This window comes from Sapajus apella, unplaced genomic scaffold, assembly GCF_009761245.1.
Source record: "Sapajus apella isolate SASKATOON/1434 unplaced genomic scaffold, GSC_monkey_1.0 scaffold41, whole genome shotgun sequence".
Lineage (NCBI taxonomy): Eukaryota > Metazoa > Chordata > Mammalia > Primates > Cebidae > Sapajus > Sapajus apella.
The window spans coordinates 11,916,290-11,938,337 of record NW_022436981.1 but is presented as its reverse complement, the minus strand read 5'-3'; the positions used below and the strand labels follow the sequence as shown (position 1 = coordinate 11,938,337).

The 22,048-nt window shown below is 34.4% G+C and overlaps 1 protein-coding gene and 1 long non-coding RNA gene across 7 annotated transcripts in view; one reads left to right on the top strand and one right to left on the bottom strand.

Annotated features, from left to right (window-relative positions):
* Nucleotides 1-11,287: 11,287 nt before the first annotated feature.
* TINAG (tubulointerstitial nephritis antigen) overlaps nt 11,288-22,048 on the bottom strand; it is a 94,846-nt gene continuing 84,085 nt past the window's right edge. For all 6 annotated transcript variants that reach the window (XM_032299735.1, XM_032299739.1, XM_032299738.1 and 3 more), the window contains 2 exons: nt 20,535-20,580; nt 11,288-11,775 (listed from right to left, as the gene is read on the bottom strand). In XM_032299735.1, coding sequence (XP_032155626.1) covers nt 11,641-11,775; nt 20,535-20,580 — 181 coding nt within the window. In that variant the 3' untranslated portion in view covers nt 11,288-11,640. The remainder of the gene's footprint in view (nt 11,776-20,534; nt 20,581-22,048) is intronic.
* LOC116565854 lies at nt 18,054-19,616 on the top strand. Its single transcript, XR_004275624.1, has 3 exons — nt 18,054-18,134; nt 18,400-18,405; nt 19,406-19,616. It is a non-coding gene; the product is annotated as an uncharacterized LOC116565854 (long non-coding RNA).

Here is a 22,048-nt window from a genome sequence, read left to right as displayed (position 1 = left end):
AGGAGGGACAGTGTTGGGTGGGGAGGTTGGGGAGGGATAACATGGGGAGAAATGCCAGATGTAGGTGACAGGGGGATGGAAGCAGTAAACCGCATTGCTATATGTGTACCTATGCAACAATCTTGCGTGATCTACACATGTACCTCAGAGCCTAAAGTACAGTTTAAAAAAAGAAAAATATATATTGGTTCTTCATCAGCAAGCATATATTAAATACCTGTTGAGAACAATCACTGCATTAAGCATTATTGAGGATGCAAGTATCCTCTCTCCAGAATATTTCAATCAACAATGCTGATACACATACACACCTGTATTTGTGTGTGTGTGTAGGTATATGTAGATATAGGCATGTGTATTTATACAAATATACAGAAATACATACATACAATGTATGTTTTAGTATTTTTATAATATGACTTAATTTCTATTTTAATTGCCTACTCAGTATTATGAGCAAAAATGTAATATTAGATAATTGTTGGTTAAACATAGTCATATCTATTTCAAAATTAGTTAACTGAAGTTTTATTTATTTCCTGGTTGCATTCTGGGAGGTGGCTAACTCCTAGGACTTACTTAGTGTTCGTTGAATCCTAGCAGGCCAGTGGGAGCCCATTATCTATACCCACCCATACTGGCATCTGTGGACATGATGTTACTTTTCCTGTCTAGTTTAGGGCAGAGCCATCCTTAATCCATTGCAATTGTCAATCTCTAGTCTATTCTACTATGTCAAATTTATTCAAATTTAGAGACCACTCTTACCATTTATTTGTCTGTGTTTGGTAAATAGCAGCCTTTCAATCTCTTATGTCACTTTAGGATTGTGGAAAACCTGAAATCATATGAACTTAGCATGTCCAAATGTGATCTCTTAGTTTCATCCTTATTAACTGATTTTTCTCATTCTTTTCTATCTCCATAAACAACAGCATCTTCAGCCTATTTGGTCATGGGAAAAACCTAAAGTCTTCCTTAATTATGTGCTCAACTCTCTGTTCTTCCCAGTTTCTTATCTCTCTTTTCTTAGTTACTGCCCTGATCTGAGCCCATTACCTCTTATTTGGACTACTGAAATAGCTTGCATAATGGTTTTTGCCTTCTCTTTAGTCCCTTCCAATCTATTTTTCACACAGCAGTCACTAAGATTATAGTTGTTCAATGGCTTCCCATTGCCTGGGAATAAAGACCAAGTTCCTTACCATGGCTTTTCCGGTCTGCAGGGACCTGCGCTCTGCCACTTCTCCAAATTTACCTTAGTCCTTTCCTCCTCCCAACCCATCACACCCTACTTCACCCAATTATCCTCCACCTAGTTGTCTCCCATTTCTTTTAGGATAAAGACAAAACTTCTTAACACAGTTAATGCAGTCCTCTACAATCAGCCTGTTGCCCACATTTCTAGTCTCATCCCTGCCGCTCTCTGACTCACTTATGAGTGAATCTCTATTTGACTTCTTTCAGATAACTCCTCCATCCAGACCTCCCAAAAAGATTATTTTTAAGGCCATCTACGCCTTGCTTTTTCTGGCCTACTCCTACTTTTCTTTCGGGTATCAATCTAAGCATTTTTCCTAAAAGGGCCTTCACCAACTTCCTGAATCATAGCAATTTCTCCTGTTACAGCTTTGTATAACCTGTGAACTTCTTCCAACATGGTACTCTTAAAATTTATTATAATTATTTAATACCTATTTTTCTTATGCCAGACTAAAAGCTCCATAAGAATAGTGCTAAAATCTGACTTTTTGTCCAAAATATCCCCAGTACCTAGCAGAGAGTCTAACTCAGAGCAGACCCTTGATAAATTCCAATTTAAATAAAACTCCAAACATACACATAAAAGAGACTTCTACCTCCAAAGTTCCCAAAAAAGACTATGTGTGACCATGGGTACACATATGTGTGCACATGTGTGCGCATGTGTATGTCTGTTCTCACCATAAAATATACTGGATTATTAAAACTAGTGGCAGCAAATTAAAGCTGAGTCCCTCCTGCTCACTGTAGCAAGCCTGAGAATCCTGGAAGACAGACATTCCCATTGCCATCTCCTAAAATAAAATCATAAATAATTACTTCCAGATTTTGTCTGGCAATTGGAAACCCTCATTCCCTACCCCACCTCCCTGCCACTGGCATTCCTTAGTGAATTACTTGAAAACTAGGGAAAAGTGGATTTCTGTCTATTTAGAGACCTCTACAGACACAGTATTCATGGGTCCTAGATTTTCCACAGAGTTGTAATGTCAACTAGAATAATTTCCTATCTCCCTAAGTACATTTGTACATATCCAATCAGGCATCCTCATGGTTGGTTCAGAAAATGTGGATGCTGGCCTCACACAGAATGTCTTTGAGGGCAAGCTGTTTGCCCTTAAGCCACCTGCAGGATGTGATTGTAGGGAGTGAGAGAGCTGCTTCTAAGACTTGTCTGAAACATCTTTGCCCTCTTCCTTCTGCCTTCACTGCGTTTCCCATCATGTTAGGATGAGGAGAAAAGTTCTAGGTTAGTAAGGAAGCTCCAGCCTGAGTCCCTTTTAAGTCATATTTCATTCAGCTACATGGATGCCTCCTAAATTAAGTGAGAGACTGTATGAACAGCTCTTAACATATAGGTCAGTGTACAGCAAAAGTTCAGTAAATGTTATCATGATTATGATAATTTAGCTGCATATGAATGAATAAAGCATAGAGATTTAGCAACTTCCATAAGGTCTCAAAGCTATTGTACCTGGTAATTCATATTCATAAGGACGTTTGTAGTCTAGTTTTACTGTTTCACAAGTGTCTTTTATCACTGTGTTAAAATAGGAAAAATGGTGTTCTTATTACTTCAACTATGTCATCATCTTAAGCATTAATCATTTTAAGCATATGATCTTTTTAAGCATTGTTTGTATGTCAATATATAAAATATTCTATCAAATAATAAAAATGGGATCTTGTCTACCTGTGAAACGATTTCAAATCTAAACTAATATTTATATCCTAAGAAAGATGCCTCATACCATATTAAATCATAACCCAAAAGTATAAACTAGATAGAGTCAGTTAAATGCTAAAAAGATTGTAAATGGCAATTGCTCATATTATTGCAACAATATGAATAAACTTTACTTTTTTAGACAAATATCTCTTTACTAGTAACGTACTTGTTAATTAACATACCAAAATACTAAAAAACCTTAAAGAGAAATACAACATGCTATAGAACCTGAAACAGAATTTTAAATGGCAAAGTCATTTACATGTCAGCTAACTTTTTACTACTCTATTTTCTTTGTCTCTGTGGGAATCTAGTTTGCTAATAAAAAAAATCTATATCTCGCAGTTCTTGGGGAAAAAAAGAATGTTTTTATCTAAAATTAATGCATTACCACTTAGCAGTCTGGACACAGAGCATGACCCCTTGTTTAAAACATGGCTTGTATGAGTCAGCTAGCCCACGAATTAGCCTATTGTGAATTTTCCAGTTTCAAATATATATCAGAGACCTAAATAAATAAAACATGTTTCTTGCAACACAAAGTAAATCCGTGTAGTTAGGTATTCAAATCACGTAGTTTGCGTATAATGCTATTAAATTATTTCTACATTGCATTTGGAAACTTACTGAACAGAGTACATATGAAATCAAATATAAATAGAACTGATACAACTTTACTCCAGGCTCAGCTATTCAGAAAATGTGCTTTTTTTAAAAAAAATGAGTAATGATAATTATAAAGAGTTAAAGGAAACAATGATTATACTGAGGGGCATCATTTACAGAGCAACCTGCATAAATGTCTAGACTAGAAAATAAGAAAAGCAAAAGATTTATAAGCCAAGGGGCCAACATATGAAGCTTGAAAAAATTATCAGAATAGATTCTAAGGAATGTGAAAGATGATAAAAATGTCATTAATTAAACTGAAAACAAAGATACAGTAGACAGTATCAATAAAACCAAAACGTATTTCATTGAAAAGAGAAATGAATGGATAAATCTCTGATGAGCTTGTCCAGAAAGTAAGAAAAAGAAGGCGAATTTCCAAATTAAAGAATAAATAACATTAGAAGTAAAGGTGAGAAACAAATTTAGATCCAGCAAGATTAAAACAATATTAATAATACTGATATAATTATATACATGATGTTAATATAGTCTAATATGAAAACTTACATGAAATAAGCAAATTTATGTATATAATATACATATTTACATGTGTGTAAATATCTGTGTATATATGTGTGTATATATATATACACACACACATATATGTATGTCTTCTTATCATTAAAGAAGAAAAGATAGCTTGGCAAAATTTATATAAAGATATTCAATCATTAATTAAGATTTTTACTTTCAGGAAATACCATGTCTTGGTGGTTTAATGGGCTTATTGAGTATGCTATCAATAAACAAATTATTATAACCTTACACAATCTCTCCAAAATAAACAAAAGAGGTAAAACTCCCCCAACTCCTTCAAATCATCTTACTATTAAAAGCTGGCAAGGAAAGGATAAGGAAAAAAGAAAATCTTTATAAAAAGTGCATAACTATCTATTTGAGTCAAGAAAAACTTATTTTGGTAAAACTGAACACCCATTAATTATTTTTGAAAAGAAGAAGAAGGAAAAAAAAGTCCCTAGCCATGGGATGACTGGTTTTGTCTTTTAACAATTAATGTCATTTTAAAAAGTGCCCTGAAGTGATATAACTATCAGTGAAATGTATCATCCTGGTTTTGATCTGGATTTGGATAAAGCAACTAGAAGAGAGGGTTTGAAATTTTCACAGTACATAGAAATGACAAACGCTCAAGGATGTTGATACTCTGAATACCCTGACTTGATCATTACACGTTCTATGCGTGTAAGAAAATATCACGTGTACTTTGTAAGTATGTATAAATATTATATATCAACAAAAAAAGTTTAAAAAATAAAAAAGAATATATTGGGGACAATTAGGGAGATTTAAATATGAACTAATTATAATATAAAAGATTATTAATATAAGATAGGGATTGTTAAGTAAAAAATAATAGATTACAAAAATGTACTGTAGGATCTTCCAAAATAGTGCTTGATTTCTTATATCTGTCTCTCTCTCTCTCTCTCTCCTCTGTCTTCTTCTGTCTCTCCCCACTAAAAGCATAATAAAATATCGTTTTATACCTAGGAGAATGGAAAACATTAAGAGATTGGAAAATATCTATTGTTAGTGAGAATGACCATTAATGGGAATTAATATATTACTGATACCCATATAAAAATTGGTAAACAATATGTCATTATTTTACACAATTCAAAATTTAGATATGGTATAACAATAATTTTATTATACGGATATATATACCATACATATCAATATATACATATATATGCCATACAGTAATGATTGTCAAATATTATCATGCATCAAAATCACTCAGAGGGCTTATTAAAATTTTCTGTACCCTTCCTCGAAGATTTTAATTTATTAGCTTAGGTTGGGACCCATGAATTTGCATTTCTAGCAGCTCATGAGTGGTTGGAATCAATGCTTCTGATCCCAGAACCATACTTGTAGACCCACCACACTCAAGAAACTTACTCATTTGACAAGAGACATACATGAATGTTCATAACAGCATTGTTCATAATAGCAAATAAATCTAGCAACGAGCTAAATGGCTAAATCTTGGAAAAGTAAAGAGTATTATATGCACAATGATTGCAATTTGGAAGAAATAAAGCCAAGTAAATTTAAACAGTAGATTGTTTAGGTATATAATAAATCTACTTAAAATGACATACACAAATTTTGGATAGTGGTTCTCTCTGGAGCTGAAGCAAAGCAATGGAATAGGTAAAGAGTACCCAGGTAGATAAAATTATATCTATAATGTTTTATCTTTTATTTGCCAAGTGTTCCTTTTATTGTCATGCTTCATTAGGCATGCATTTGTTATAAATATTCTATTTTAGAAGACTGCTACAGAAGATACTATGAAATATTGGCCAGTATGAGGATCTCCCAATCAGTCACTGATATTATAAGACAAGTTTTTACAGATAAAGTGAATTTTCCTTTTAAACCGCTTTGTTGAGGTATAATTGACATACAAAATCTGTACGTATATAATGTATGCAACGTGGTAAGTTGGAGATAAGTATATAAAATCATCACCATAAACTTATCCATCACCTCCAAAATTTCCTCCTGCCCTCTTATTTAATGAGCAGGGACATTGGACCCGACAGAAATGATCATCCATGGAACTGTAGCTGGCTTACCTATCTGCTGTGGCTCGCTAAAATCTGGCAAGTCAGGGATCATCACTTGCAATAGCCCCTGTTGAACAAAGACTGAAAACTTGAGATAACTTACTTACATGAATGAGTCCTGGGACAAAGTGGAAAATGTTCTCTCACATACTTTCATAGCATTAACATGGCACAGGATTTGACTTTATAAACCAATGCACTGTCACAAGAAATTTCAGACTGGCTCAGATCTAAGCTATAGCTAGCCTAAGGTTACATTCGATAGGGGCATCAAAGGTGATTTACAGATAAAGATAAACGCTCGCTGCTATATCAAAACTCAGAGTATTCCAGCTTCTCTCTAAAAGCTTGTTACATAACTTTCTATTTAAAACTGTATCTAGGCCAGTTATCTCCCAAAATGCTTTTCACTAAAGAGTAATTTGTGAGTTAACAGAGGGCAGGGATTGTCTGCATTGAGGGTCCCCTGTTATAAACTAAACACCCACCACAGTAACTAACAGCCTGCAGGCTTACAATAATATTGACTGGATAGTGTGTGATTTAATGGGAATTTTTAGGAGAAAAGAGTCTGTGGTCAGATGTGGAGCTATTGTATATAATTGAACATGTTGACCACTAGAAAGGATGCATCGTTGATGTGAGAGAGGACTGAAATCCAGCTGGTGCTAGACTTGCTGCTGGATTTCTCAACAGCCTGCCTGTGAACGGTGCATATTTCAAGTACAGAGTACAACATATAGCTTAAATTCAATATAACTAGACATTTTCCCCTTATGATCTCAGAAGACAAGTGTATTAGTTGGTTTTCATACTGCTATAAAGAACTGGCAGGGACTGGGAAACTTACAAAGGAAAGCGTTTTAATTGACTCACAGTTCCACATGGCTGGGGAGGCCTCAGGAAACTTACAAACATGGCAGAAGGTGAAGGGAAAGCAAGGCACCTTCCTCACAAGATGGCGAGAAGCGCCAACCAAAGCGGGGAGAGCCCCCTATAAAACCATCAGATCTAATGAGAACTCGTTACCATGAGAACAGCATGGTGGAAACCACCACCAATGATTCAGTTACCTCCAGCTGGTCTCACCCTTGACACATGGGGGTGATGGGGGTTAAAATTCAAGATGAGATTTGGGTGGGGACACAAAGACTATATCAACCAGTCTTTCATGGAATAACTTGAGAAGCGTAAAGCTAAACTCTTGACAAGGGTAGAGGTTATAGAGCAGAGATGATATATAGAGGCGAGAGTGTTTTTCTATTTTTTTCTAATTAATGGGGCTCTTACTGGTGCTTGAGGAGAAATCTCACTCTATTAGGTTTACCTATCAATTACTTTTTAAACATTTCTATCAGATATAGTATCAAAATAATGCATAATAGTATTCATGGCTAGAAATGGAGAAGTCTTTTCCCTTCATTCAGTCTTTCATTCTTGACAGTGCTGGGCTGATGCTTTTTTCCATTCTCATTGACATCTCTAGGAAAGAAATGTCTGTGTGTTCTTTAGAAGTCTCCTTCTTGATACAATGACACCTGATGTATTAATGCTCTTCTCTCTTGACACATTTCATAAAATGGTGGTTTGTGAGGTACTACTCTCTTTTCCCTCCCTTTTTTTCTTTGAAATTAAATCAACTTCCACCCAAAGAAAAATAAATATCCTGAGATGAGATTATCATAATCGTTCTGATAGGCAGTTGATATAGGAGTTAAGAAGAAATCACTTAGGCAGATAGCGAGGATACTTAAGTCCTCAGTAATGTTTTCCTTTAAATGAAAAGCAGCCTGAAATCATTTTCCTTTCTAACCAAGAGCAGCCTATAACACTGAGCTACAGACATAGATGTTGTGCCAATCATGTTCAAACTGGTGGTTCCATATTCCCTTCTCCTCGTCAGCCACGTGTACAATCAGAAGCCCATCTCTCTAACTAGAGAGAGAGCTGTTCTCCTTTCTCTTTTCTCTGCCTATTAAACCTCGGCTTTTAACCTCCTCGTGTGTGTCTGTGTCCTAAAATTTCTTGGTGCAAGACAACAAACCCCAGGTACTTACCCCAAACAACATTGCTGCTTCACAATGATAGTAAACCTCAGACAGAGTTCTACAAACTACTGTGAAGGCAGTGGGAAAACATCTTTTCTTGCATAGATTATCATATATTATCTATAAGTCAACAGAGATTAACCAAAAAAGGGATGTATAATAGCAAGCATTATAGTACTTAAGACATACACATTAACAAAGGGACCAAGCTGATAAACTATTTATAAAGTAACTGTTGATAGAATATTCTTTTATGTAATCTTAATTTCCAATATCTATATGAGTCAAATATTCATTTTCTACATTTACCCTTTCTTCCTCACCTTTATCCTGTTCTCCCATGTATCTGGTAAAGGGGTGGGGTTGACCCTGACAGCTCCATTTTATAACCTTTGATACCAGATGTCTTTCAGCTGAGTCAGCCAATGAGAGGTATTGATCAGCATTCGGAGGGCATGACAAACAGGGAGGCCACGGTGTTTCTCCACCTTCCTCTGCCTCAGCTGGCAAATTTGGCATCACCATGTCTTTTCATGGCCCCAGCTTCCATCAGACAGGGCAGTCATGCTTACAGCAACTGCTGGGTTAACACCAGCCGCTAGATTCCAGTTACCCACCTTTGTCTTTTCTTTGTCCCTCAGTCTAGAGGTGATGGCAGCTTTCTACTGTTGCTCAGCTCTGGGCTGTCTCACCACCCCCCATTGCCTTCCAGATTCCCCGCTGCCTAGGTAAGCAATTTCTTTCACTACATTTCTTCTGTTCAAATGACTTACAGAGGTTTCCTTTTTAATGGTTGAATCCCAACTAATAAACTTCATTCCATTTTATGTATTTTTAGGAAAATTTTTGAACATGTATTTTAAAAAACTGGGGAAGCTTATTTGTTATTTAGAATAAAATGAGATAATACAAACATCATGAAGTAGAGGAGGCCATACACCCTTATCTTCAATGTTTTTTCTACTTTAATTTGTGGGAGGAAGCCATCTAGGCATCAGTCAAATTAATTCTGCAAATAGTTACTCAATCACTAGAGTAAGGCAAGGAATATACTAATCATTAGTTTCTGAAAGTTGACTCAGAGCCCTTGAATAATAAGTAAAACTAAACAAGCTCTTTAAAGTTGTAAAAATGATAAACAACACTATTCAAGGGAAGACACTGATTCAGCAAACCTCAGTAACAACATTTTCCCTATCCCATCGGTACACTTGTGTCCCAACTAGTTTCTGTCTCTTCTTTAGGTCTGTAATTGCTACATGAACACACTGTGCTTTCCTATGGGTCTTACTAACGTGGTATTTTCTTTTTTCTTTCACTTTGGATTTAGTTTCCTCATCATTTGGTGTCATTAGAAAGGTAGGACCTTTGAAAACAGCAGAACCTAAGCTCACAAACCACAATGGGAAAAATTAATTCCAATATCTTTCATCCATTTGCATAACAGAAGCAAAAGTGGATCAACATAATCCCATGTTTTTTTACAGACATGTTATTCATCTGGCACTTTAGTGCATTAGAATTTATTACTTCAGCAGTCTTCAGCATTTAAAAAGCATTTTAAAAGTATTTTAACACCCACTGCAGACACTATTGATGCCCTGCCCACATTACCTCATCTGTACCATTGCAGTGGACCTCAAACTACCAGAACCTGCCTTTCTTTGCTTCTGACTTTTTTCTGATACTGGAACCTATTTTCTCTGACTCTTTTGCCAGACTGGAAAAAACAAGGAATCCACGGACCCCAGGAACAGTCCTCAACCAAGGAACACTTCTTTCCTCAGATGGTATAGATCTAAAGAATGTAGCAAGAGTCCCCAGTGGGATAAAAATTAGGTCAATGCACCTTTTCTGTCCACCATCACCAGCCCATGTCACTTCTCACTACCTTAGTGTTCTTTTCATGGCCTAACCAAATTGTTCGTGCTCAAAACTTTGTCTTATGGGCTACTTCTAGAGGACCCCAAACAGAGAAAAAAATTATTTCTCAACCCTTTGAGGAAACATCAGCCAACCCCAACAAGGTGACTCACCCTCATGTATATTTTCTAAGGGAGAAAGAAGTGAATAAATGCTGCTTCTGATAAAACTACAGTGATTAATGAAGAAATCAACAACTGCAACAACACTTCACCTTTCTGTGCTCTGTTCCATCACATTTTCATCATGTCTAGCTTCTCTAATCAGGACATCTTCGGACACAATCACAGAAAAAAATCCCAACGATCAAAATAGATGATAGTGACCAGAAATTCAGGCCATGGAGAGCCCACAGTTGTATTTATGATCAATTGTGTTCACTTACTGATCAGATTTGTTTCTGTGTTTACTAGTTTCCATTTTAGATGCCAGTTAGTTATTAAAAGATTATGTCCTTTCTCAACCATTGCTATGATGCTATTTTTGTTTATCTGACTATAAAGAACTAAAATTTACATGCAAATGAGTGCCAATTTAGCTTACTTTTTAGAATTTCAAGCAGTGAACTGTGATAAAAGTGTATTTGTGATAAAAGTGTGTATATATTCTTTCTGAATCATGGCATCATATTGCTGTTTTGGGGTAGTAAATGTTTTGTTATCTTTCCAAATGTAGTTTTGCAGCTGATTTTAATAGACTTTACATAAAATATACCAGCTTCCAAAAATAGAAATGTGTGTATGTCAGAACAGTGCTTCTATTGTTAGCCTCCAAGCTTTTCCATTACTTGTCATCTCCACATTACAGGCCATTGCAGAGTACAATAGAGAGTAGTTCTTTCCTGGCGAGTGTTGCTTTTCTTTTTATGGCCAGATTACAAGGCAGATTTAGGCAAATGAGAAGAAACAAAATGTTAAGTTATCGAGATAAACAACTTATAACGTATTTCCACTGCCTAAGCAAAACATAAGCAAGGTTTGAACTAAGAAAGTGTTATTTGGATGAAAAGAAAGTTATAAAGATGGCAAATCACTGAATTTCTAATTTGTTTCTTGCTGCCTAAGGTCCTGATCGGTCAAAGAGAGAAATCACACCATTTCTACAAATAAGTGCTAAAAACTATTAAGACAGATGCTATCACACCGTTTGTGAACAATTAAAGGCAAAAGGGATACCATCATGACAGAAAAATAAGACAACCTGGGAACTTTAAAGACACTTAGGCACTCTGCTGTCCTTTATTTGTGTTTTTTATGCTCAGTAATATGAAGAAAGCAGAAGCATAGACTACAACAAGAAAACAGATACATTATGTTAACATGGTGAAGAGACAAAGATTCCACTGTCACCAAGAACTTCACATTGCTCAACTTCAAATTTAGGGGGTTATTGGAAATTTAATACGTTATGGTTCATCAGAACTTGTCAGTTGGCCCCAAGCTGCAATAATCAACTTTTCAATGTCAGACTCATTTACACCTCGAAGAATTCTGAAATAGCCATTCTCTCCCCATGACTTTCCCCAGGAATTGGCAGCAATCTGAAGAAACAAAACAAGACAAAACAAAAAGAAAAGAAAAAAGAAAAAGAAAAAGTTGAGTAACAAACTTTGGTATTAAAAAAATGGGGAACTAATTTGTAACTTTTTTTGGTGGGGGGGACGGAGTCTCGCTCTATCCCCAGGCTGTAGTACAGTGGTGCAATCTTGGCTCACTGCAACCTCCATCTCCCACATTCAAGTGATTCTCCTGCCACAGCCTCCCAAGTAGCTGGGACTACAGGCACGTGCCACCATGCCTGGCTAATTTTTGTACTTTTAGTAGAGACGGGGTTTCACCATGTTGGCCAGGATGGTCTCAATCTCTTGACCTCGTGATCTGCATGCCTCGGCCTCCCAAAGTGCTGGGATTACAGGCGTGAGCCACCATGCCCAGCCTCATTTGTAACTTTAAATGCCTTTGATTTATTATAGACTATAATTATCAAAAACTTACATATTTTTAATTAATGGTTGTATTATGTATCAGGTATACTAATATACAGGCATGTATGTGTGTTGGCAATAGCCAGAATTGGTGTTACTTTCTGAATTTCCCAGAGTGCAAAGGTAACATATGCATGAGTGTTTGAAATGGCCCATCAGAAGATGGCATGCAAGCTGCAGTTATAGTGTCTACTATGTGAACAACAGCCTGTATTAAGGACTGGAAGACCAAAGATAAATAATAAATTATCTTATGCTCAGGAAGTTTATAGTCAAAGGAAGGATGACCAACATAAGGCCAGTGCTAAGATGGAAATATGCACAGTAGAATTCCTGAGGTCAGAAAAAGGGCATCACACTTACTTGGATGGTTCAGGGAAGACATTGTTGAAGAAGTGTCACATGGGACACATATTAAAGCCTGAGAATAAATTCATCAGATAAAAAAGGGAGAAAAAGATTCGCATAAAAAGAAACAGTAAAAGCATAAACACCAAAGTGTGAAATAGCATGAAGTAGTGAAATGAAGCAATAAAATTGTTATAATTAGATCATGAGATGGAAGCAGAATGGTAGGCTATGAGGCTGGAAGGGGAGTTAAGAACATCCATAATGAGAAAATAATGGGAAAGATGATGACAAGCCATTGAGCTCATTCCAGCAGGAAAGAAGGTGGGCAAATTCATACTGTGATTACATTATCCTATATGAAAAGAAGTGGATGGATTTAACAGGGTAGAGACAAGAAGCAGGGTGACTGGTTAGTAGACTTGTATAATAATTGGCTAAGAGAAAATAAAGTTGGATAAGAGAAAATAAAGTATTTGAGAAATCTTCAGAAAGTAAAATAAATAGGAATTAGATTTTTTTTTTTTAATTCTCCTTTTTAAAATGCAAAAATGGTTGGGCGATTGGAGTAAGTCCTAAATGACTCCTGGGTTAAAAGCTTGAATGAATAAGTGTGTGATAGAGCAAAAACATCAATGGAGTATATGGAGATTATCATGAAGGCCAAAGGACACACAGACGGGAGTTAGGTCTACAACTAAATGCAGCAGAAAAACCCAATAAATTAGCTCTCACACTTGCTTCCCATTTACCCTCCACTGGGACTAAGACAGAAAATTTTCCTGGGTGTTATCTACACTGACATTCTCAAGGCATAAGGTGTTGAATTGAGCTTTCACTCTTTTCTACCATGTAAGAGAGGGGCAGACTGAGCATCAGAAATTGTCATGATATTAATTTTAATAAATAGTCCACTTTCATTAGCATTTCTTTTTAAGATTTGGCTCTTTTCCTCCTTAATCAACCTGACACTTTAAAGGAGCTCTCTCAAAACTATGTCTAAAATTATAAATTCAATTTATCACTTCAAAGATGAAATGGACTTTGAATATCTGAGAAGGAAACAGCATCAATGTGTGTGAGAATTCTAGCAACGATGAAGTAAACTAACTGCCAATTTTCATATTTTCTAGTCAGTTCATATATCTATATGTACCAAATAAAAGTAGTCACCACATATCAAATGGTTACAAATAGTAATATTTGTAAATTCTTGCAAATATACGTAACACTGTACCTTTTCTCATTTGGATGTCTGAAGAATATTACCATTCAAAATTTCATAATTCGACTCTTGGTAAATATGGAAAAGGCATATAAAAATTGTATAAGCAAACGTGAATTTATGTGCTAATGAGAGCTAACCATAGATTCGCAAGAAAGGCCATACAATTATAAACAGTGGGCATTGTAAAAATGAATGCTAATAAAATATACCTCAGGACATGTATCTTGTTTATTAATCTTATTCTTCCTACTCTCATTTATTCTATTTCAGCACTTATTTTGTTTGTTTCTTCCAAATGCCTACTTTTTTTGTATTTAATTATAAAGAAAATGATGGCAATGCAGGAGAGAAAATTTCTAAAGACTTAACTTTTCATCTTTTATTAAGATAAAAAAATATATATGATACATACAGTCATACGTATAAAGTATATTAATCTTAAGTATACAACTTAATACATTTATACTTGTGTTTATGAAATTTGTTTGTGAAATCTCCACCTAGATCCAGATATTAATCATTTATAGCACCCCAGAAGGTCTAATATCTTGCCTTCCAGTCAACATCCACCCTCCCCTCCCCATCAGGTTTTCCTATAATCGATCTTTACAACAATGGAATAATGCAAAATATACTGAGGGTGACTTCTTTAGCTTAAAATAATGTTTCTGGGATTCATCTATGTTTTGGCATATGTAAGCAATTAATTCATCTTATTACTGTGTATTTTCAATGTGTGACTAGACCACAGTTTACCCATTCTCCTGGTGATAAACATGATGAACATAAGTAGCTGTTCCATTTACACATGCATCAGTAGTATAAGATTCTATTTACTCCAAATCTTTATCTATGCTGGCTATTATCAATCCTCTTAATTTTAGCCAGTCTAGTGTATATGAAGTGATATTTTATTGTGGTCTTAATTTGCATTTCCTTGATAACTAACAACATTGATCACCTTTTCACATGGCCATTTGGGCCATTTGGATTTCCCCCTTTTCTGACGTTTCTGTTTAAGAGTTTTATTTTATTGAGTTATCTTGGTCTTCCTATATATGTGTAAGAATGCCTATGCATTCTATTTGTGAGGACTTATCAGATATCTTTCCAGATAGATAGATAATTTTATTTTCATTCTGTGGCTTACTTTTTCTTATAATTCTATCTTTTCAATAGTTGCTTTTATTTTAATGTAGCCTGATAATTTATTTTTAAAAAGGCTATTTATTTTGTTCCTGATTTAAGAAAGCTTTCTCTAAAAGATATCACAAACTTATTTGCCTATGTTTTCTTTGAGAAACTTTATTATTTTGCAATCACATTCAGGTCTATACTCCTTATCAAATTGTTTTTGTCTGTATTTAGTGCGGAAGGGATCTAGGTTAATTTTTTTCGTATGTATATAAATTTCTATGACCTATGCATTGGCAAACTATGGCTCCTGGACGAAATATGACTCACAGAGTCCCTTAAAAGAGGATATAGAAGTCAGAAATTTTGTTTTTCCTAATGGTCTAGAAGATGTAAGCTACCACGTTGAGAGAGGTTCTGTAAAAATCTGTGAGAGGGAGCCACATGGAAGGAATTTCAGGCATCCTCTAAGAGCTGATAATATCCTCAGGCAGCAAGAAAATGGGGACTTGGTCCTACAACCAGAAAAACAAAAGTCTACCAACAACCACATGAGCTTAGAAGAGGATTATGAGCCCCAGAAAGAAACACAACCCAAACAACACTTATATGGAATCTTTGTGAGATCATGAGCAGAGACTCCAGCTGGGTTCGCTGGACTTCTGACCCAGAAAAACACTGGGGTAATAAATGTATGTTGTTTCAATCTGCTAAATCTGTGATAGTTTGTTACACAATAGTACACTAAGTGCTGAATTTTATTGATGCATTTTCTGCACCAATTAAGATATTCAGGCCAGGTGCGGTGGCTCATGCCTGTAATCTCAGCACTTTGGGAGACTGATCACCTAAGGTCAGGAGTTCAAGACCAGCCTGGCCAACATAGTGATCCCTGTCTCTACTAAAAATACAAAAATTAGCCAGGCGTGGTTGCAAGTATCTGTAATCCCAGCTACGCTGGAGGCTGAGGTAGGGAGAATTATTTGACACCAGGAGGTAGAGGATACAGTGAGCCAAGATCATGCCATTATACTCCAGTCTGGGCAACAGAGTGAGACTCCATCAAAAACAAACAAACAAAAAAGATATTCATGTGTTTTTTTTTTTTTTCTCCTTGACTCTTAAATATTGATGAACTATATTGACTGATTTTAATATTTGAAACCAACCTTGCATTCTTGACATAAGTGAAATTTATGGAGTATTATCGTTTTATATATTTCTTAATTGTAATATTTTGCTTGGAATTTTATGCTCATGAGAGATATTGACCTATAATTTTTCTTTTTTGTATTGTCAAGTTCTGGTATTGGTGTCAGTGCTTCATAAAATGAGTTTGGAACTATTTCTTATTTCCTATTCTCTGAAAAACTTTGATGGAGAATTTGTTTTATTTCTTCTCTAAATGTTTGGAAAAATTCAGTGAAGCCTTTTGAGCCTGAGTTCCTCTGTGAGAGTAATTTAAATAGACTCAATTTTTTTTTCAGATTGTTCCATAACTGTTTAGTCAATTTTCATTTTGTGTGGGTTTTTGATAAGTTTTGTTTTCCAATAAATTTACCCATTTCATCGATATTTTCAATTATATTGGTATAACTTTTTAATAATATCCTCTTCTTACCTACTTACTATCTATTGAATCGGCAGCAATGTTCTCTTTTCTCACTTCTGTGGTAATTTATCTCACCTTCTTTTTCAGTCTTCCTAGACATTTAATCTTTGCAAAAAATCCACTCTTTGCTTTGTTGATTTTCATCTGTTATAATACACCTGCTTTCTTTTTCTTTCTGTTTTGTTCTTCTGTTTATTATTTCCTTCATTTTATCTTCGGTTTAAATTTTTTAGCTTATGGAATTATTCTTTTCAACCTTTTAAAAAATATGTGCATCAATTTTAACCTTTCTTCTTTCTTAATGCATGCATTTTTTATTACATTCAGTACTGCTTCAGCTAAATTACAAAATTTTCATCATGGTATAGTCTGTACAATTTCCATTTTTTTAATTTATTGAACATGCCTTATGGCCCAAAATGTGGTCAATATTGGCAAATACTTCATGTACATTTAAAGAAAATTTTTTTAATCAATATTTATGTGTAATATCCTATGAATTTCAATGACATAAAGCTGGCTGATAGTTTTTTTTTTCAATCTCTCATGCATTTTCTTATTTTTAGCTGCTATTTCTGTGAGATACTGAGATATGTTTAAATATTTGTCTACTTTTTTTCTGTGACTTTTGGTGTATGTGTTTTGCAACTGTGTTATTTCAGCTTCTGTTTGTCTAAAAAGTCTTAACTTTGTATTTATTTTGAAGAAAAAATGTCATAGTGTATAAAATTCTATGTTGTCATGTTATCTTCTACATCATCAATATTATTATTTTATTAAGCACTTTAACAATGTCATTTTGTAGACTTATAATTTCCTTTTTTATTGTTGTTGAAATGCCAGCTGTCAGTCAGTGCTGCTTTTAAAAAATAATAATAATAATGTGTCATTTTAAATAGGGTGGGTATTTTAAAATTTCTGTTTATTTTTTATCTTCAGCTGTTTGATCATAAAATGTTTAAGTATGATTTTCTTGCAATGTTCGCATTCATAAATTCAGGAACTCATATATATACGCGCGCGCACACACACACACACACACACACACACACACAGACACACACATAAATTCTCCATCTTTTCATCTAGATCTTTCTTAATTTTTTAAAATAATGGTTGTTTTAAAGCCCATACCTAAAGTATTATCTATTGCTTCTGTTGAGAGTATTTTTCCCTTTGTTGCTGGTCACATCTTTCTTCTTCACTTCTCTTATAATTTAATCCAAACAAATTCATAGCATGCCTGTTATAAACCTCATGCGCAAACCTGCCAAATGGTCCTAGGCCAAAAAAAATTTTCTCCAGATTCAGCACTCTCATTTTTAAAAAACACAATTTTGGAAAAATTCTGTTATTTTCTACTTAGTAGATTTATGGCTTGCTGCTATCTATTACATTTTACTCAACAGTGAAAGCCATCCAATATTTTTATTATAAAAATAGGTTTATGTCACAGGACTATTTGTAAATACTTTGAAACATCCATACATAATTGTGAAGAAATAAAATTTCCCTAGATTTCTCAGTGCTCTTGAATAAAGTTTTGGCTTTCCTGACCCACAAAACATTGCATATAATTAAAAGATAGGGAATGTTTCCTTTCACTTCTCCCAAAAATATTCTTTTGTAGCCACTCATCCAGTTAATGATGTGATCTGAAGGATAACAAAACTTCTCTTGTCTCCTCAAGAGGCTCAAAAAGAAAAGAGACAAGGTCCTAAATTAAGCTGTAAGTTATCAGAACAATGGAGGCATTGTCTCCTTTGGTATTTACATGTCAAAAGAGATACAGCCCATCATCTGGAGATTTATCTGCTGCTTATCTGGCCCTTGGAAAGACATGCTTATATTTCTAAAGTTTTTAGTGAGAACACAGGATCTTCTTCATCTCATAATGGAATGAAAGTTTTTTTCCCTCCTTTGGGGAAGGAGAAATCTGCTTGTCTCTCTCCAGTAAACAAATGGAGAAATTGTTCTTTGTCCCTCATTTAGGAGATGTAAACAGCTAACTTGGCTCTTATCACATCGCCGCAAGACTAAGGTGTGGAGGACACATGCTGCTATGTTACTCTGCTTGTTGATCTAGTTAAGGACTCCTTACTTCTGACCCAGGTGCTATATCTCCTATATCTATACCTACATCTATATCATCTATATCAGTGAGATAGTATCTCAGACCCTTCACAATTCTTTACAAAATAGTCTAACAGTACTTAAAGGTTCCATCTTTTAATTAAACCACTAGTATATTTTATTAAAAATTATTTTAATTACTTGACTAATTATTCCTGAATGTGGAGGCTAAAGTTATTCATTTGTTCATTCCATGAGTTTTGTTTATATTCTCACTATGTACCAATCACAGTACTTGACCCTTGAGATGCATTGGTAAATAAGTCTAATGTAATCCTGACTGATGAGGAGAACACAGTTTAGTAGAGAAAAAAGCCTCCAATAATGTGTAAAATATTATAAATTTTAGTCTGATTCTTATATTCATACTGCTTACATTCAACAATTTATCGAAACAAATTCATAGCAGAAAGAAATCCTACCCCTAGCCCCATGAAATAAAATTTTCTTTGAAGATATTTGATAAGTAGTAAGTTCCGAATTGGTAGTAAATACAACCAGTTAAAAAGGATAGTGTGCATGTATGTGTTAAATATATGAAAATGAGTGACTACCTAATCATACTTGGGGTGTGTGTGTGTGTGTACATGTACACTACCTAGAGGTAGGGATCTAAGGTGGGAATGATCAGGTTGAAGAAGAAAGAATCATAAAATGTTTTCCTCTGCACATTCATTCATATTCACTCAACAAATACCCATCAAGTGCTATATGCCAAGAACTGTTGAGAGTTAAATACATTAGTAAAAGTACTTGGTTTTGTCTCTAAATATTACATTGTTATGAGATTAAATAGCTGTTCAAATTTATTTAATAAAAATCCTATGCAGAAACACAATTGTTTGGTATTCATATAATGTATTCTAGTTTATAACTTATTTATTTTAACTGTTGGACATTAATGTTAATTGTTGGCTACTAATTGTTTTATTTTAATGAAAAAAATTAGATTTTTTAAAACTCAGTTTAAATATAAAGGAGAACCCTTCTACTTAAAAGCATAAGGCTTCCACATATCAACAACACAAATATAAGGTATGGCCACATAATTGGGTGATTGAATTTTGTGAGTGCCTCATGAAGAAATACACCAAGCATTATTCTGGTAAGTACAAGTTCTAGCATCTAGCGTTTTGTAAGCTAAAATATGCCCTCTACTGTGTACATTCAAATTTAAATTCTATGGTAAGTATTACCACCTAGACTTTATTATATTTGTATAAAAAATACATAAGAACTTAGGACAATTGACCAGCTTGTAGCAAATCGAATATTTGAGGTAATATGTTTCAATCTTCTGTAAATTGTTTCTTACCTGTTATTTTGAGACTAGACATTGGTTCTTTCTGAGTAAAGACACATGTGTTTGTTATAATTGCCAAAATAACAGAAACTTTCTATTATTTTGTGACTAGACATTGGTTCTGAGTAAAGGCACATGTGTATGTTATAATTGGCAAAAAGGAAAAAAAAAGCCTTAACCTATAGGATACATACATGTAATATACCATATATATGAGATACTAACATAACAAAAGCATAAAGTTCATTGTCATATACATATATATGAATGAATTTTAATCATTACTTTAATATAAAAGATAATAGAACAAAAAGTTGATTCTCAAGTTGGGAAAAAAACTGATTTTTTTTTTTTTTTTTACAGTTTCAAATAGGAGTTGAGGAAAACTATAAATACAATATAAATATTTATCAGTTTTATGCTGGAGAAAAAGCCGATGTTATTAACAAATATTACACAACTGAGGATGTGACTAAATAATACCAGGCAGGTAGAGGAACAGAAGATTCAAACATATTCACTTCACAACAGGGATTCAACTGGGAAAAGTTACATACCCAGAATTTTTCTTTCCGCCCTTGTGCTCCTCTCAGTGTGCCCCATCTACAATGAATAACAATAGTAAAGATTGGTATAGTTGATATGTTCGGTTTGCTTCTTGAGAGAATGCAGATTGTTCTCATTACTACGTCTTTTGTGTTTTTTCTTTGCCCCATTCTGTTTCACAATGGAACTGTCACCATTGCCCTACAAAAATGTGCTCGTATAGCTTTCTTCTTTACCATATTATTTACATGCACAGAACAGACTCATCTATATATAAATGGCTTGAAATCAAACTCATTTACCAAAGGAGAGAAAGACTAAGGCAACTTAGGGACAAAGGTTTTTAAAAGGACTTAAAAGTACTGAAACTCTACCTTAAATGGCATAAACTAAACATTTCCAAGACTACTGACATAAACCATAATGAAAACAGATAATTCTGTAGATGAGGGAGTTTATGAAAAAATATTTATGTATACATATTATTTTAAACAGTGGCTTTGTGCCTAAAGTAGAATTTTTGTAAACGCATGTATGGATGGAGATAGAAGCTTATGTTCCCACTCCTGGTCCATTTTGAATGTGGCACATAACAGCTTATAAAAGACCTAAACCTATATGATTTCATTTTTTCTCATTATTAAATCCAGTGAGGTAGGTATTATTAACCTGTTCTATTTTTATATTTACTGAGATAATGGAGACTTGTCCAATATCATACATTGGTAAGTGTTGAACCAGAACTCCAAGTCTCACATTCATCTTAATATATTATGTTGCTTTTCTTTTACAGACATATAGTCCCCACTTGCAGTGTGTTTTTACTTTCATGTAATTTGGTGAATTATGAGACTACAATTAATTCTGCCCATGTATTACCCCCATTAACATAAACCTAATGTTTAAACTTCCAACAGCAGGGCTACTTTAAGCTAAATTATGATCTGCCATTACAAAACAAACATTCCTAGGAGAAATACAAATTTCCAACATATCAGTTTGAAGAAGGTTATTTTTAATAGGGCACAGAATAGAGTGATGGCACCTCAGCACAGAGATAGTGCCTAAAGGTGACAAGCTTGTGGTAGGGCTCTTGGGACACTCAAAAATATATTTTTTTATATAGATTATATAGGGAGTTTATATATATAATCTATTTGGATCCTTTGGCATGAGAGTAAGGGAATAAAAAGTGATTCAAGGTTTGAGAAAACACTAAAGAACAATTTTGCTTTCTCCTGTTCCTGACAGAGACTAGGAGTGGTAATTGCACTGACTGCCATCTCATTTGGTTCTCTGCTGCATACAAGGGTACCCTGCTCCCAATGTTCTGGGTAGTTAAATGTGAAAGTTGAAACTGCTTGAATTTCCAAAGACATTTTGCAGTTTTTTAATTGCATTTATGTTCTTGTAACTTTTCTTTAAATAGCCATCACCATTGAAAAGATTCACCAATCACTATAAGTGCCGCAAAATATTCAAAGTCCATTACCTTCTTCAAGTAGTAGATCACATCTGAAATCTT